General features: G+C 40.4%; 3 protein-coding genes across 3 annotated transcripts; 2 read left to right on the top strand and 1 right to left on the bottom strand.

The window, feature by feature from the left end:
- Positions 1 to 9,093: 9,093 nt before the first annotated feature.
- On the bottom strand, positions 9,094 to 10,920 carry MELLADRAFT_117974 (uncharacterized protein; the record flags this gene model as incomplete). Its single annotated transcript, XM_007415911.1, has 3 exons — positions 9,094 to 9,378; positions 9,465 to 9,538; positions 9,631 to 10,920. 3 exons carry the CDS (start codon positions 10,714 to 10,716, stop codon positions 9,195 to 9,197), a joined length of 1,344 nt encoding a protein of 447 aa, XP_007415973.1.
- A 1,342-nt stretch (positions 10,921 to 12,262) lies between these two features.
- MELLADRAFT_67577 (uncharacterized protein) lies at positions 12,263 to 12,785 on the top strand (the record flags this gene model as incomplete). Its single annotated transcript, XM_007415975.1, has 3 exons — positions 12,263 to 12,293; positions 12,356 to 12,680; positions 12,776 to 12,785. The coding sequence occupies 3 exons, from the start codon at positions 12,263 to 12,265 to the stop codon at positions 12,783 to 12,785; spliced, it is 366 nt and encodes a 121-aa protein (XP_007416037.1).
- Positions 12,786 to 17,883: 5,098 nt separating this feature from the next.
- MELLADRAFT_75728 (uncharacterized protein) lies at positions 17,884 to 18,676 on the top strand (the record flags this gene model as incomplete). Its single annotated transcript, XM_007415976.1, has 2 exons — positions 17,884 to 18,481; positions 18,543 to 18,676. The coding sequence occupies one exon, from the start codon at positions 17,902 to 17,904 to the stop codon at positions 18,172 to 18,174; it is 273 nt and encodes a 90-aa protein (XP_007416038.1).
- Positions 18,677 to 18,884: the final 208 nt, after the last annotated feature.

Raw genomic sequence — 18,884 nt, 5'->3', positions numbered from 1 at the left:
CACTGTGATATGTAATAAAGGTTTTGATACAATGTATTACAGGTTACATACAATCTATGCTCAGTATGTAACATGTAATTAATTTTATACATGGTGTTTTTACTGTTACAGGTTAGTTTTGGGTACATGTATATCAACGCCGAGCCAGTTACGCTCCGGATAGCGCTAACGTAGTGATAACGTAGCTTTATGTGTTAAAGTATCCGATAGCGTACCTGGCCTCAAAATAGTCACGCTTGCAAATACCCGTAGTGGAATTTTTAGACAAGTTACGTTATCCGTACGGGATAACGGGGCTTTTTTAAAAACCCTACGCAACAGATCCAGCCCCGCTAATGTAGATAGGATAGCGCATAGTGTTACACAGGGGTCTGTACCAATTGAGCACGCCACACTGGACCACTCGACAATCCGAATCTAGCAGCTCTAGATCCACATCTAGACCTCAAACCAGCAATGACGACCCTTTTTGGGATATCATCATGGCCCAAAAGGATACCTTCATACTGCATCACGCAAGGGGCCTTACTGATCTTGATTCGAAATCAGAAGGTGAGTGACCTTTTGCTGATTTTCTTTCTTCTCCTTTTCGTTTCACTGACTCTCATTTCATTCTTCCCATCCTATCCCTTATACTTCTCACTTTCACTTTGATTTCTTAGCCTATCAAACACATTTTTGTTCCCACAATTTTGAACTATTTTATAAAATCGATCACAGTTATACATCAGTCGCAATGATTCACCCATCTCAGCTTTTCTTCTTTTCAATCTTTATACATTTAATTCAATATCTATACTTTTACCTATCTGTCATGCCAATGCCAGAAGGCTCCAAGTTGCAAAACAATCCAATGTCATCACAAATCCAAGCCACGCCTGGTTCCAGTCGCTCTCAACGCATACGTCAACCAACTTCGAACCCTGGAATGGTTTCCCCCGTCACCTGATGGTCGCCGAAGGGTTTCGGTCGAACCCCCGTCTTCTTTTACGCACAAGACAAAAAACTTGGGAAACAAACAATCTTACACGGCTACAAAGAAGAAAATCACGACTGGAAAGAAGCAAGCGATGGTCATTGATTCTTCTCAAGATGAACAAGACGATGGTGATGTTCCTGATGTCGAAGTTGTTCGACAGAGAAAGAGAAAACCAAAGCAAAAAGACCTACCAGTAAGTAAACTTCATCATTCATACAATGTGCTCAAGCTGATGAGTAAGTTCTAAATCTTGATTGTTTTGTTAAAAGGACTATTCATCCAAACACGTTACTGAATAAACGATCAGAGCCGACTCAGACAAAGAAAACAACACAGTTCGGAAACGTCAATGTATCACTATTGAAGACAGTGACAAGAACGATGCCCTCTTGGCTTACTTTGGAGAACCTCAGTATCGTCCAAAAGATGTAAGTGCCATTTTGCTACTGCTGTTGGTTGTCATCTTTTTCTCCTGATCATCAACTGCTTTGAATCCTTCAGGACAAATCCAAGCGACCACTAGGTTACCCGTGTTTGTGGTGCAGCCAAGACACATCTAACCCGGTTCGGATCAGCTACACCAACCCCACAGGTAATCTCAAAGCTCACCACGATGGTTTGACTCAGGAAGGACAATCAGCAGTGGGCTGCCCTGGCCGACGTAGAGCTCGGGAAGCTGGCATATTGGTTCCACCCTCAGTTGCTGAAGTTCGCACCCGTGAGGAAGCTGAATGTAAGAAGAATAACGGGCCACTCGACTCCTACGTAACAAGCACAAAGGTTTTGAAATTCGAGAATCTCACATTCAACCAAGGCATGGCAGTCTGGCTGGTCCGTCAGTCTTTACCGTGGTCACGACTTGCGGATCTGTGGCTCCGTGCTTGTGTTCAATACCTCAGACCTGAAGCTAAGCTTTATGGCCGGCATTGGGCTGCACTTGAAGCCAAGCGTCTAAACCTCTCCATGAAGGAGCAAGTAATAAACGAGCTCAAGGTTTGATATATACACTTCTTCCCACTTGCTTTGTTCCCCTTTCCTTCCTTTCCTTGAAAGTACTGACAATCTGGTTGTCAAATTCACAGGGCCTCGACTCTAAGTTTTGTATGCAGCACGACATGTGGACTTCAAAAGGAAACCGGCACGGTTTTATCGGCGCATCGGTCAATTATATTGATCCCTCCTGGAAGTATGTTTCTCAGCATCTCACGCTGAAGGTAGTGGCATGGGAGCACAGAGGTGTTTGGTTGGCTGAACCGTTGGCAAATGTACTCATCAAGAACAATCTTGCTGAAAAGATAAGTTTAATCTACTTATCTATTTCCATTAGTACATAGACTGATGTTGTTTATGGTTGCGGACCTCACTTGCTTAGCCAAACAACTGACTTGGGTTCAAACAATAAAACTATGGCCAATGAAATGCATCGGCAATTCATTGGCCATTATGGTACTGACTCATCCTACCAATGGAATCCCAAAACGATGCACGTGTTTTGTTTCTGCCACAAGCTTGCGCTTGTGGTAGGTGCCGGATTGGCAGCCCTAGGTCTGAAGACACCTCCACCTTGCCGTGTAAAGACAGCCGTTGGTGGACGGTTTCCAGCCGTTTGTACCACTTTACTTGAAGAGGACGAGCCGCCGGAAGACCCCCGTTCGGGTGATGGACCGGTTCTCGAGGTACCTTATATTCCTACTTCACCCACGGAGGATGATCAAGCTTCCGATGTCGAACACGACCTTCAAGAATTAGATGAAGATGATTTGGACACCAACATTATGGAACATTTGGAGGCTTCCATGGCAGAGAAAGAGGTAGACGATGAGGAGGATTGGGATGCAGCGGATGCTGAGGATGCTGAAAATCCTTTGTTGATGCTTAATGACACAGTGGCTCCAACTCACAGGAGGGAGGCAAACAAGTTAGATTACATTTTGCAAAAGGTATGTCTCAGGATGCCTTTTCCTTGCTCACTATTTTACACCAATCATGATTGACACCATCCACTTACACCAATCATGTTTGACACCATCCACAGCTCGACTTTGTCATTAGGAGGATCACTCGATCCTCATCTTGGCGTAATGAATTTAAAAGGATCATGAAAGCTCGTGGGCTATCTCTGGGATCGTTGATTGCAGCAACACTTGGACCTCAGCGTGTTGAAAACGGCGTACGGCACGGCACGGTGTGGTGAGCAAGATCTCTACTTAAGCAAAAAATTTAAAAATTATGTGAAAATTCGAGTTTTTGGTCAAAGGCAATATTATTATTGAATTTATTAGTCATCAAGGCTGTCAAAGTTGATTCATTATCTTCATTTCATTATCTTTCAAATCATATATTTACATAAGCAATTGATAAGGACATTTAAGAGTAAAGAAAAATTCGAAAAGATCAATAAAAATAGTATAAGAGTGAAAATTAAATTAAGAGAATTAGTAAGAAGAGATTGGAGGAAGAAGAACATTTAGTTTGGATCTTTGGAAATGGAAACTGTTATGAAAAGAATGAAAGAAGAAGAAGAATATTAAGAAAGTTGAAGAAAAATTCGAAAATATGGGTATGAAAGCTTGGAAAGTGGTTTTTAGCTTATTATTAGAAGAGATATTGGTTCAGGAAGGTTTTATTGTGAAAGAGAAACATTGTTTTAGTCAGTAACAACTTTGATCATGAGGATTGATAAGGGAGGTGTGAAGTTATTCAAGAAAAGGGAAATTTTGAAGAAGGGTACTGTGGTATTAATTCCTGTGTAGTGATGTCATTGATGGATTGATTGCGCCAAGAGTTTTTCAGAATGATTTTAATGCTGTGTGATTGATTGGAGTGCTGTGGAATGATCTTTTGATAGAAGGAAAATCATTATTAGACGTGAAAATAGTCAAAATTCATCAAAAATGGAAGTTTTCAGTTAATTACATGTGGTAAAACTTGTCAGAATTGGGTGTGTGATAGTTCATTCTACGCAGAATCATTGGTTTCATAATTTACAACCTTTAAATCATTAGTAGCGTAGGAGTAGTGAAAAAGTTATAAGGCAACAAAGAAACTGGAGTGAATTTCGAATTTGGAGGTTACATGTGACATTTACATGACAAAACTTTATTTTTGCAATCTTTACAACTCAATAACTTATTCATCACACATCAGAAATAGGTGATATAGGGGTTATAAATGATCAGAATCACGAGGGCTATCAAATGAGCTATAGTAATCCAAAATTGAACAACTTTACAAAAAAATTCGTAATTCCAAAAATTGATTTCAGCTATGAATATTAGGAAAAAATCACCTGTATTCATCATAAGAAGATCTGTTCAACATTCATTCAAATCAATTGATTAAATTCACGCCTTAAATCATTACAAATAATACTATTCATGACATCATATGATTACATTGGAGGAAATTCTGTTGATTTTGACGGTTTTTGAGGTTTTTTGGAGGTTGTTGACCATTGTTGAAGGGAGTTGGAAGGTTATATACTATTGTTAAGGATTTTACGGGCTTTTGTTCCCCTTTTTACTCATCTTATACTTTTGTTAGAGTGTTTTTAATCATCATTAAATTACTTTAGCAGTACTAAGTTCACTAAATTGCCCCTTTACATCAAAGGAGAGATTTCTTTACGTGTGATAAGACTACAAGTCTTCATTGGAATAACAATCAAACTGATTGTTGCTTTTGCTAGTAATTAAAGTTGTGTTTTTGTTGTGTTCAGATTGGAATAAAACTACAATAGTGTTGAGATTTCTCTATTTCTAAAAATCACGGGAATAATACTTGAATTAAGTATTGAGACATATTTCTCTGGTGCCTTATCCCAAAGAATTCAGCAAAACCCCGTGTTGATTCTTTCAAAGAGGCAGTCTTAGGCAAATTCTACTAGTTAGTTATATTAGTAGATTATCCCTCTTTAAGCTCTGTAAAGCTCTTGTTGAGCTTTAAGTTCTACAACGGCCTGCACCGTAGCGCAATGACCCGTTCAGAATTACGGTAGGACCGTACCGTAACCACGGGATGGGTAAGTATGGTTACGGTTGACATTACGTTTACGGCGTAACTTGACTACGGTCACCGTGCCAAAAACCGTAGTTATTACGGTTTGACTACGGGTAATAACCTGGGGGGTAAAACCGCGGGCCCATGCGTCGAGCTCGTCACTGGATCACCATTACCACACCCTCTATGGATCACAACACAAGGGACCTGATTGTCCTGATTTGGACTGCAACTCCCTGCAGTCCATACGCAGGGAAAGGACGGCTCGTGATCTGCTGCTGGTATTAGTAAGTCATTCCAAGTTTCAATCGTCCCCTCTTGTTCATAACCTCTTCGTTCCCCTCCAATTCACCATTTCCTTTTACGTTTTCATTCTCATTCCACTGACCACTGAAACTTGCTATACTTTCCTTTACTGGTCAGGAAATCTTGGCATTTCACCTGATGAAAAACCTTTGGACTGGTGGAGGGTAAGTCTCTCTGTATTTTCACCCGTTTCATCATGTGATTGAAAACTGATATCAATTTGGGACTTTTTCAGAGACACGAGAAGTCCTTCCCGGTACTTGCTTCTATTGCAAGGGACTACTTGTCCATATCGGAACTACTTGCTGTTGTGAGCGTTCGTTTTCCTCGGCTGCAGATGTTGCTGCGCCGGGACAAGGTTCTATACTTCCAAATACGATCACTCGAAAGGTGGGATGTAGAGAGTGGATCAAGTCTGGAATTGTACCCACAGATAAGTTTGAAGATGCAGTGAAGTACCTCACAGAATACGAGGCACAACTGAAGAAGAAGGGACAGACCAAGAAGTAGTTTGACATTGTATCTTTTTCAATATTGTTTTACTTTCTTTTTTCTTTCATCTATTTACAACAAGTTCTTTTATTTTGTTATCTCTTTTCTTTCAATTTCTTGTCTCTCCTTCAATTATTTGATTTTTTTAAAAATTCAACTGTAATTGACCAATACCAAAGCCAAAAAAGCCGATTGCGGTAAGGTACGTTACGGTCCCACCGTTCCGGAATGTACTTTGGGAAACGGTTGTCTGACCATAACGGTATGGCACGGTGGGTACTTAGAACGGTCTGCCGTAGCGTTTTGGATTATCCATAACGCTACGGTAGGTTACGCTGAGGTCCGAGCGTTGATTGCAGGGTATGGAATTCGATGGAACATCAAGTACATCAGCAGGCATAAAGCATGGCTGGCACGTGAGGTAAGCTTTCAATCTATTTACAAAGAACCTCGTTTACTCAAACTGACATATTATTATGATAGGTGATTGACCAACTTTTGAAGGAAGACCTTGCACGTGTCCATTCAAAGACTCGCCGACCTCGCAAAAACGGGAAACCTTATGGTTACTTCCACGAGATTTCAATACACTGCAAACATTGTTCAACTTCCCCAAGTGGGCAGGAAAAGGTGACTGGGAGTATGATTTGTCATAAAATGATCTATCACTCCACACCTGAGTTGTAAGACCCACACTACATATGTGTAGCAGGCTTAGTGAATATGTGGTTATCATGTACATACCATTCTGCTCAGCTATCTGCTCATCAAGATGAGTTATTCATATGTAATACATGCTGTAACTTTTTTGAGATCAAAAAACAAATTCAAAAGATTGACTACATACACTGACTCAATGTTTTGATGTAATCTCATCAACTCAACTGCATGTAAGACTCTTTCTGTTACTAAGAAATAGCTTCAACAATATTGCCTGAGCAGCTACAGACTTATATGTAGTGAATTTTTGGGACAATTTTCTCAAAGTCAAAAAAGTTACATGTGGTATAACATGTGGTTTATTTATTCTGATGGGCACAAAACTGAGCAGACCTGTATGTACATGATAGACAACTATTGACTTAGCTTGCTGCACATATGTAGTGTGGGTGAAATGGCTGAGGTGTGCAGTATTAGATTCTTTTATGACAAACTGTACTATTAATCATTTTCCTCTTCCAAATTGAGGGAGTTGAATGATGTTTACAGTGAATAAGTCCTTCAGAATGGGCCTCAATTCAAGAACTGAACTTGGAGCTTGAGGTATTTTGTCTTTTTCTTTCGATTTTTCATTGAATTGACTTTTGAATCCTTTCTTTCTATTCTTCTATTACATACAGCCGTTTTTGTCTGTCACAAAACAAATGGAAGGTAACATGCCCACTGGGGCTTTAGTTATTCCTAAATATGTTGAAATACAAGGTCGGTTGCAGGAACGAGAGATTGACTTACCAATCAGGGATGCACATTACCCTATGATTGCCGCAATGCTTGCCAAGTTGCAAGCCTATCTGGACAAGGCCCTTGCATGCAAAACGTTGGTAACGGCAACAATTCTACACCCTGCTTTCTGACTCAAATTCTTCGAGAAATTCTTTGAGAAAACATCAACTACATACATCAATGCCAAATCAACCTTCAACCGGATCTTTCATGAATATCAGCTGCAAACAACAACAAAGAAGACCTCAAAAGCTCCTTTGTCAGAACTTTCAGCAGACCAATCATGCCCTTCAACTTCAGCTATATATGACTTGTATAGTGATGATGATGATGGTGTTGAGGACTTTGGCAACAATTCACAAATGAAAGAGTACTTTCATGCTTCCGTTCGGATGAGAGAACCTGAGTATGACCTGGCCAATCCTAACAAAGCTCTTCGCTGGTGGGCGGTAGGTTTGCTGTCACTTTAATCAACTGCAATCAATCTGTACTAACTCGTTTCTTTACTCCCTTGGTAGACAAATTACGCTTGGTTCCCCATTATTTCTATAATGTCTTGTGATTATCTGGCTTGTTTGGGGTCTTTGGCTGGACCTGAATGCACATTCTCAGCAGCAGCTGATGTGTGTTCAGCTTCTCGAGGAGGTTTAAGTCCTATAAACATCGAGAGATCGGTTTCAACTCACCTGTGGCTTGTTGAGGGTGTACCTTTGGGCGAAGAGTTTGGCAAGGTTATTGAGTGCATCAGGGTGAACAATTTCATGTAGTTTCCTATTTGTTATTTTTCTTTTGTGCTTTTTTCTGTTTTATCAACAGTGGCAATTTCAAAACACTGTTACCGAGTTAATGTAGAGTTAACGTAAGCGGTCAACGCTTGTAAAATCTACGCTAAGCGCTACATCGTAGCTCTAGACGGTACGTTAGCCATTTGTGAAATATCCCGATAACGGGTACAGCTACCCTACGTGTTATCTGCTATTTAGCGTAGAGTAGCGTAGCTGTCTCGGCGTTGTGTATATGTACTCAGGGCTGACAATGCCCCTGAGGCAGGCCAATCGCGCCGCGTCCAGCATGTGAGTTGCACAGCTTTGATTCTGAAGAATGATTGATAGCAATATTATTGTGAATCAGGGGCCCATCCACACGGCTGTCTCTGTCTCAAGCAAAAAGATTATCCATATGACCCTTCTCTAGCCCAGGATTATGCGCAAGAAGACTTTCCAGCCTTCAGAGATTGGAGTCTTGCATATTGGCCTGCTACCCCCTATTCTAAGAATTGTTTGATGTGGCCATCCAAATGTGCCGTACCTACCACCTGATCCCCCAGCCTAACTCCTGCCAATTATTTGGTATTGATGTGGCACAGATCAGGCAATGTTTGCAGCCTAATAGGAAGGGCAGTTTTAAAAAAGGCTGTACCAAAAGAACTGTAGAAAGACACTATGTTTTTATATGTATAGAATTTTACTCAAAAATATTGGCTTTCAGAAGATCAGACCTCCCTCTTGAAGGCGTAGAAGAAGTAGGGTGAATTTGCAGTACAAAAGCTACTTTACAAGACTTTCTTTATGAGATTTAAGAGTGTTACTTTTCTCTTTTGATACTTATCATGTACTCCCTCAACAAAGGCATTTTTGTTGTTGGTTTTTGAAGAGCAGCCCTTAAAAAGCTTCTATTGGTAGTTTTTACTAGTAAATTATCCTTTTCACACTCTATTGCAATCTTGCACCTATGTTGATGTTGGTATCTTGAACCGTTAATACTGATGATAGGGATTTCAAGGACGGATGAGGTTCTCTCTTTGGAATTCCTTTCATGTTCCACTCTTTTGATCTTTTCTCAACTCACTTCTTGTATCTTTTCCCGCATACCATGTCACGACATATGAACGCTTTTGATTCTGCGAGCAACAAGAAAATAAAAACAAAAGATAAAATAAAATAAATTCACTACAACTTCTAAATCCTTACCTTCCTCAAGAAGAGGGAGGAGAAGAGCTAGAAGAACCAGGACAAAACGAAGGATTCCTAGAGTTGATCATCGAAGATTTCTTATACCGAGGATGATATTGATGTGGGTGAGCTCCAAGTAAAAGTAATTGGATCCCCAGCGCACCATGTGGTCCTGTATTCTGATAATGGGATCGTAGACTATATATACTAATGGTAGAATTCAAGACGAATAAGTGTCTATCTTGGATTCTCGTTCTTCTTCACTCTTTTGATATGATATATTCTGAACTCACTTCTTGTATCTTTTCCCGCATACAATGTCATGGCATATGAACGGTTTTGATTCTGCGTCGGCTGTTAGGATGGTCTGTCACAGCAGTAGGGTCCGGAGTAAAGAAATAGAAAAGTCAATATTTTGGAATAGGGAGTGGGAAGGTGCAAATCAATTAAATACTCTACCTGAGAAGGATGTCCATGTGTTTTGTGATATTTCAATCCGCTCTGCTGTTTATAAGCTTTCTCACATCCCGGTACCGAACACTTGAAAGGTTTTTCTGAAACCGGTGTCCAAGGGCGTGGTAATCGACCAGTAGGAGTCAAACCTGTCACCGGGTCCACATTTGGTCTCCTTCTACGTCTCTGCTGTTGTTGATGTTTTAAAAGTTGCTCTGGATCAAGTTTGAGATGATCAGGAATATCATCATCACCAAGTGAATCTCTGATTCCATCAGCTCCTTCAAATGGGCGACTTTCGAGTACTAGAGCTGGATCAATTGCTCCTCCTTCCATTCTATCATTTCTTCCATTCGACTCGGTTGGTGCCACTTCAATTCGCCCAAAATAACCAGCTGTTTTCCCATTATCATGTCTCAAATGTCTTGAACTTTGAAGAGGATCATGTCGATTTCCACGCGCTTTAGATCTGAAACTTGCGATTAAATCTGAAAGTACTCGATCGGCTGCTGAAGCTCCATCGTCATGAGATTCGGAAAGTGAACCAGACCGAGAACGTGAATTTGAGGAATTACGAGATCGATCGATGGTGATCGGATTAGGTCGTAGAGTTCCAAGTGTTTCCCTTAATGTCTTTCCTAATCGAGTCATTGTATCCTCTTCAACTTCTGGACCGATTTGCATCTCTGAATGCGATTGGAGAGGGGACCTGTAGACATGAGCCGGTGAACCACTTCTAGTACTGGTATCATGTCCTGAGCTCGATTCTTCTTCATCCTCAAATCTCAGCTCATGTAACGTGTGTGAGAAAGATGCGGCGCGCGGATTGACTGAAACTGATGGCGAACGACCACAGTGACGAGCATTGGGATCGGAGTTATTGTTCTGAGAGGCGTTGCCAGGATCAAGACCGAACTCGGCGGAGAAACCAACCCCTGCTGCCATTTGGTCTAGTGTAAGACCCTCGAAGCCATCGAATTCGGCGATATCACCGGCCTGACAATGAGCTTGTTCAAAGTGTTCAAGTAAATCATGTAGATCGCGTAAAGGGATCGCGCAACAGACGAAGTTTTGACCAAAGGCTGACTCCATGCGGGCCAGATGAGAGGCACCGAATAAACCAGGACCGGTAAAGGAAGCCGGATGAAAGCCCGCAGGTGATAAAGAGAAACCAGCTTCGAGGGAGAATGATATTTAAAGCGTTCGATGGTTTAAATCACAGATTGAGGACCAGATGGAGAGCTAGAATGAGTACAGTTGCTAAAGCCTGATTGCAACTGTGTACCCCTCGCCTGCAAAATCAAAACTTCAACTTTGACTACACCACGGAGTGGTTTCTGAGCAGAAATATCGTCGGTGGAGTCTGAGCGTCGTCGGGGTCGTGAAATGGCCGGAGAATCGCCTGAAAATGGCCGGTAAGAGCATCCACAACGGTCCACCTACTTTGCGAGCCCTGGAACAGACCCCCGATCCTGATTTTGTGGATGTAGGGGGTCAAAAAAACAGGTGTCCACAGCGGTGCACTTGAAGTCAGGGGCCAGAACTCGATTGAGTGATATGGTATGCTTGTACCATATCATCTTGTTTCGAGTGCGGTTTGAGACGTGACTATATCGGTCACGTGGAAGCAGTGGCACGTGATATTGGGAGCCCCTATAGACCTCGCAGATGTGGGGGGTCCGGATGGAAATCTGGAGGCCCCCGACGTCTCACCCCCGATTGTGCGAGCTCCGTTGGAGCGTTTTTTTGCGTTTTGACCCCCTACATCGCTGGGGGCCCGCAAAGTAGGTGGACCGTTGTGGATGCTCTAAAAGGCCTGAAAATGGTCGGTGAGAGCGGGCTACATACCGGCTACAGTCCGATTGAGTACCGCTGGTAGTCGGACTGCAGCCGGTCTGCGTAGTTAATTTGCAAAAGGGCGGGCGAGCGTCTGTTAGGTGGCTGCCGCCCGCCTTGAAACCGCCTTGATTCCGCCCGCAGGCGAGCATCAGTCGAGCTGGCGATTTGATCGCCGGTCCGGCTTTAACCAAATCCGCCACCACAAATCGATATTACCACTTCTGTTTTTGATCGCACGGCCGCGGAATTCAACAATCAACATCGATTTCGACGTCAAAACAATACAATTGCATTAATCAATTGTTTATTATCTAACAATTGGATTCATCAATAGTTCCAAATCAAACATCAGTTTGTTTTTGGCTAACAAATAGAGGAATCTTGTCAGTTCTTTCTTCCTTCTTTGTTTGTTAAAGCATCAAAAGCTTTGCTAACTTTAATGGGCTGTTTCTTTTGATAAATATTAATCTTATATTACAATCTTTCAAATCAAATTATATAATCTGAAGAAGGGTTAGATAGATTGTAGTGTCAAATTTAATAAAGACTTATATTACAATAGTATTAATATTCTATATCAAATTATATTTCCTGAATAAAAGAAAAAGTGTATTTTCAAAATTGGAAAAAGATAAATCAGAATCAAAGATTGTTACATTTGAAAAACTGAAAATCAAAGACTCAATAAGTTAATGTGAGATTCAAGATAAGATAGAATAAAATACATCATCCAAGAAGAGAGTAATTTATTCATAGAATTTGGAATTTGTTGATAAAGCTGGTTATTTGTTGTAAAGCAATGGCTGGAAATAATCAGCAGCTACCACGTTGTAAGTTATTTGAACTTTCTCATTTCCATCAACCCATCACTGATTATGAATCCATATTGTAGTTTTTGAATCAATATCCACAAATCCAGCTGTACCACTCTACAAGTGTAATGCATGTCGCAGCCAAAATATAGTCAATTATGAACGGCATTCCAATTCTTTACCACATAAAAGAAATGTTGAGAGATTAGTAGCCGAAGAGGATGATAATGAAGAACTACTTGCTCCACTTTCACGTGCACCAGCTCTGTCTTCTTCAAACAACCAATGGCCTGAAGATGCTATGGACACGGATGACGAATCAGATCAGCTTGGTGATTCAATTTTAGACGTTTTAGACCTTTTAGGACCGATCCTGTCCGATGATGACGATTCCTCAAACTCTGGGTCCGAAACTGAACAAAGACAGTTATTATTTCAAGCGCTTGAGATGTTGGATAAAGAAGACTTGGATGGAGATGATGATGACACTGATTATGAAGCAATGCTTGATGCTGAGCTAGCCAATGCAAAGAAAGAAGAGGGTAAAGGTTGGTTTCCTTTCAAAAAGAAAGAGGTAAGTGAACTTAATTTCTTTCTCCAAAAACTATTAGTTTTTCTATCTAATTTTTTTCCGCTTTTCATTCCAGCATTTCATTGCAATTCTTATCATTGGAACAACACGAAACCTATTGTCCCGGTCACAGTATCACCACATTCGTTCAATTTTGAAAATTTGCTCTGTCTACCTCCCCGAATGGGGGGTGCTTCGAGCCTTGAAAAAACGTTTGAAAGAAAGATTTGGTTTATCAGTTGTTCAGCGCCGAAGTCCGTTGGGTACTCCGCTCTTTGGACTTAAAATTGAAGATATAATCAGACGAGTGAGTTTCTTTTATAATCATTTGTAAATTCATTACAAACTAATTCAAGAATATCATTCTTTTCAGGATTTGGCAAACCCGTTTATCAGCCCGCATATTGTCACCATACCCGAACAGACCACTGGCACTAGTATTCCAATCACATGTCTCTCCCAATCATCCAAGTGGCTTAAAGAATTCAACCAGGAAATTCGAGCTCAAATGGTTGAATCTCCAATTGGTCATATTTATCTATGAAATTTATCAGCTAGAATCTGCGCATTTGGTGGTTCCAACTCACTTCTTTCAACAAGACGGAAAACTCTTTGCTAAATGTCTTCAAGCCAAGATAATTCCTCAAGACAATAATTTCAATGAGGTTGCAGTTCATATTCCCGAGGAGCCTGATTTTGATTCACCTTTATTACACACCATTGACATAAGTTTATTATCAAAACGCTCTGATAAGATCGTGATAGAAGGATTAGGTTTACTAAAAGATTTTCTTAAAGATAAATTCATACGTCAGTATAATACGTTTATCATTGATTTAGATCCTTTTTGCTAACACAGTCTTTTCACATTGACAGAGTCCAAAGGCGAAAACTTTATTACCCTGCCCTTAATCAACCCTTGGCGATCTAAAGCCAATGGGAAGATAATCAAACATATTCCACTTACTTTATACTCCGATGATACGTCCGGAAATGTATCAAAGAAATGGAATAAACATATGAGCTTATTTTTCACTTTGTCGGGTTTACCGCCGGAAATGACAAATCAAGAATATAATATTCATTTTTTAGAGACGTCAAATAGGGCAAGTGCACTCGAACTTTTTGATAATGTGGTGGATGAATTGAAGTAAGTTCTCTAAGTGATTTGTAAAATTCAAAAGCTGACTTTGTGATTTATAGCCATCTTAGTGAAGTCGGATTTGACGCCTTTGACTACGCATCCGGGAAGGAGGTGATAGCTATGGTTGTAGTTCTTTGTCATCTAGGAGACTCGCCTATGCATGCGGAAATCTGTAATACTACGAACCCAGCAATCACTCTCACACCATGTCGAATTTGTCCGCTTCAAGTTGATACCATGGTAGAAAAGAAGACAGTAGAATTTATACGTCAATTTGTTGGACTGGATTCAAATTTTGAACATGTGAGTGGGCTCAGATCTTATTTGTGAATAATTGAATCTGATTTTTGTGTCTTTGATTTGATGTTTGCAGAGTGTTTCTCCCAAGCGTGACTGGGATGAGACACGGTCAAGAACTGTTCAGATCTGGAAAGCTGCGCAAAAGCCAAACTCAAAGACGACTGTGGAACAGATGGGTCGGAAGTTTGGTATTCGTGATTCAACATGTGATCATTTCATAAAACAAGTTCAAGTAGCTTATCAATCAAAACCTCGTCATGAGGTTGAGGAAATATGCCGGAAACTCGATGAAGAACTTGGAGATCACCTTTTTAATCCGATGCTTCGTCTCAAAGGTAAGTACAATTTTCATTCATTCTTCAATATTTTTGATAACCACACTAAAATTCAATTGGACGGACAGGTTTTGACGGTCATGCTGATACCCCAGTTGAGATCCTTCATGTGGTTTTACTTGGAATTGCAAAATACCTGTTTGGTGATACAATGAAAGAGTTAGGTGCGATGAAGCCTGGTTCCGCAAAATATAACGAATTCTCAGCACGCTGGAATGCTTTCAACACTAAAGGTCTCAATATCCCTCCAATCCAACCTAACACATTGATCCAGTATTCTCAAAGTCTTGTGGGTAAAGAATTTCAGACTGTTTTACAGACTGTTCCTTTTGTCTTGTTCGGCCATCTTTCTCCGCAAAAACAACATCTTTGGACATCACTTTGCCTTCTTTCGTCTTACGTATTTCAAGCAAAAATCACCAATATGGCCTCGTATCTTGACGAATTACAATCTCATATTGATATTTTTCTACATAAATTGATCAGAATTACCGCACAATGGGTGAACAAACCAAAATTTCACATGCTGACGCACTTACCTGGATCAATTCAACGTCTTGGAGCCGCACCTTTATTTGCAACCCAAAAATTCGAATCTTTCAATGGAGTTCTACGATATGCTTCAATTCATTCTAATCATCAAAGTCCTGGAAATGATATAGCCAATACTTTCAACAACTGGGAACTATTGAAAACTTTGACATCAAGAAGCCCGTTTTATGATCGAGATCTTGATGAGTTGGTCACCGCGGAACGGCGTTGAATTCAATATTTCCCGATCACTCTGAGGTTCAACACGCACTGGGGCGGGATGTAACCTTGAATCACCGTTTAGATTTCATTGCTGGTAGTGAGTCTATATCTCATATTCTAAATCAATGGATTTCTTTACCCGGACTGACATAACAATCTGTAATCAGATAAAGTGCAACACAACTCCACCGCTTCTATTCCATCTTATTTATCAAACTTACAAACCAAACACTTGTGGCAAGAAATTGAAAGTCTGACTTTACTCAACAAACAAAAAGTTGAACAGAGTGACTTTGTCCTGGTACGTTCTTCCATAGACTATCGAAGATGTACAGCTTTATGATCTGAACTGAGATTAAAATATAGATCAAGAATAGTCTAAATATTGGCCGAGTTCAATCGATTTGGAAACCGGAAAACCAAGCGGCTTCAAAAAGTTTATTCTTGGTCAAAAAGTGCAGCCGAAATCGAGTTATCCCATTCTACGGAATGAGAGAAATTGTCATTAAAGAAGATCTGGTATGGATCAAAGCAGCGGTAAGCTCTTTTTCATTTAGTCTTCAATACACGCAGCTGATATTTCTCCGTCTTTATACACTATCCAGGATATTGATTGTATTCTCAACGTACAACACAACTGCCACGAGGCTTCATGTTCGGTGACTGATAGCCACCAGAAAAAAGTCGAGAGAATCCTGGTTTCACAATCAAACTACTATATCAATCATAATCAACTCAATTCTTATATCATCAATGCAGGTGCGTTATACTCAGCCGAAGCCCATCGAAAGGCGTCCGCACTTACCATCTCACAGGTGACTCCGGAACAGTGGAAAGAGGCCATTCAGAAGGGCTTGGAAGTTTGGAAATCTGCTCCCGCTCCACCCGCCAAAAGCAGGAAGAAAAAAACCACAACTTAAACCAACTGACAATCTTAAAAAAATTGATCATGCATGAGTTGGCGGTGTAGAATCATTTGTTATTTACCAAAATCTGAGGACGCCTCGGATTTTTGCCCCAAGCCAAAGATGCTGGCTGTTGTAACTTTACTTCTGAACAAGACTTTTTGCAATGCTTCTGCACTTCAACAGTTTATAACCTAGTGGTTAGCTGGTCAGCTCGTCTGCCCACTACTGGTACTGGTTGTAGGTTCAAACCATGTTGTGGGCAGAGATAACTGGAGATGGCTTCCAAATGTGGGACATTACATCTCCGTAGTCTTGGCTATCAGGGTTGCTTCGTCGTGCCTTGATGACTTTTTAGTTGTGATAGGATGTTGGCAAAGCTGAAACTTCAAACATGTGCCTTTAGGATAGCACCAAAAACCACATAGGCGCAAAAGCAGTCTTGGTTGGGTGCTTTTTACCAATTTTCACAAAAATGTATTGATCAAAGCAAGGCAGTTTTGATCTCAATTGACTGGCTTATTTGTCTTCTTTTGCAATGTTATTTCCTGAAGTCTTTTTTTTATCATCATATCATTGTGAATGAAGAACATCACATGTGATCTGATGTTTGATCTCAAGTGGAGTGCCTTTCAAACTCAAGTGATCATATCATAAGTTGAGTATGGCCGGGTCAAGTCAAGGCCATGAGGAGGGCTTCCAAATGGCCTCAACTCGGGCAAATAAAACAGCTTCAGAGCATCCACTATCGTTGCAGTAAATTTTCAGTAAATTTACTGTACGTGTCTGTAAAGTACAGTGTCCGTACGTACAGAAACGCACAATTCCACTATCGTTGCAGTATATATATTCTGTACAGTACGTACTGTACAGAATGGACTCTGTTCCACTATCGTGTGCTCTGTGAACAGTCTGCAAATCTCAACTCAAAACATCGAGTTTTGACATTTACATAGTTGTTGCTCAGTATGGGTTGAGTTTCAAAAGCATCGTTTTCATAGTGATTGCTCCAAAATAATCGATTGGAGAATCATCAATTTGAGAACAATTGATTGAAAAAACCTCAAGATTGGAAAATGATCGATTGGAAAGCAATCGATTTGAAAACAAACGATTTGAAAGAAAGACTTGAAAACACATGATTTGAAAGAAAGACTTGAAAACACATGATTTGAAAACAGGGGGACTTCATAGAACTGATGATGAGCAGTAACAAGATATGATAGGTATGCAAGGAAAGAGGTCCTCCAATGCTCATGTTGAGAGTCAGAATGAGAAGTTTGGTGTGTGTATGCGGATCGAGAGCATAAAAAGTGAAGTGTAGTCGGACTTTGAATTTTGGGAGTGATGGTGTGGTGTGCGGCTCGGTAAAAGTCCAGTGCTTTTGCAGATACCGATTCGGTAGAGGTCCAGCAAATTTGCTTGACCTCTACCGATTTTTGAGTGATTCTGTAGGTACAGATCTGTATGTTGGACACGATTGGGGATTTCGAGGCTCGGTATGGTAAATTTCAGCAAAATTTACCGTACCGAGGCCATTTACAGAGACGATAGTGGATGCTCTCAGAATTCACGATTTCTGGAGCTGTTTTCCCAAACTCTTCCACTTTGATTCAACATGCCTCCTCATCACAAAACGCCAAACACAAGAACATCTTCCCAATTAACCCAAAAACCTTCCCAATTAACTGAAAACCCTTCAAAATCAACCAAAACCGCTTCGAAATCAACCAAAACCGCTTTGAAATCTGATCCTAGCCTGACCCAAAGGTCCCTTGAAACCATCAACAAGCCTTTGATTTCTCACACAGCAGCCCTCGACAACATCCATTCAAAAGACACTATCAAATTCAAATCAAATCCTATCAGCAAACCTCAAAAACAATCTTGATCTCAAACAGAATCTTTTGTATTGTGATGATGAAAACAATGAAGTCGAAAACAAGAATGAAAATGAAGAAGATGAAAATGAAGAAGATGTAAACGAAGAAGATGTAAACGAAGAAGATGAAAACGAAGAAGATGAAAACGAAGAAGACTTAGAATACATTGAAAAGACTTTTGAAGATAATGATGATGAGAATGACATTTCGAGATCACATCAACATGATCGATCAGCCAGCGCATTCACCCAGGCAGCTGATAGCATGCCTGGAATCGATCAAAGCCACATTGACATGGCAAGAGCTTTGTCATATGTAAGTTCTTTTTTATCGATTTGATTATAGGTTTTGATGATTGATTTCTTCCAATATACAGATTGGTGATACAAATCAACATGCGATCCATAATGGCTTGTTTCTCTCCAAATTACATCAAGATATCCTTGATGGTCAAATCAGTATCCGTAACGAACTCTTGGATCGAATCGACTCAATCAAAGATGAGATTTCAAACGAGGTTATTGAAAAGGTTCAAGAACAGTTGACCTCTGGTGAGGTACCAACTGACTCAGCAACTTCTCATTCTCATCGTGTGTCTGGCTCAAACTTGAGTTTGCCTTGGAAACCCAACAAGCCACTCAAGGAAAGTTTTTCTCATTTATTACACACTCTTAAACTGTTGCAATCTTATCCACTGACTTTTTCGTTTTATTTCCAT

This window comes from Melampsora larici-populina (assembly GCF_000204055.1).
Source record: "Melampsora larici-populina 98AG31 unplaced genomic scaffold MELLAscaffold_55, whole genome shotgun sequence".
NCBI classification, from domain to species: domain Eukaryota; kingdom Fungi; phylum Basidiomycota; class Pucciniomycetes; order Pucciniales; family Melampsoraceae; genus Melampsora; species Melampsora laricis-populina.
This window is presented reverse-complemented; position numbering and strand designations above follow the sequence as displayed.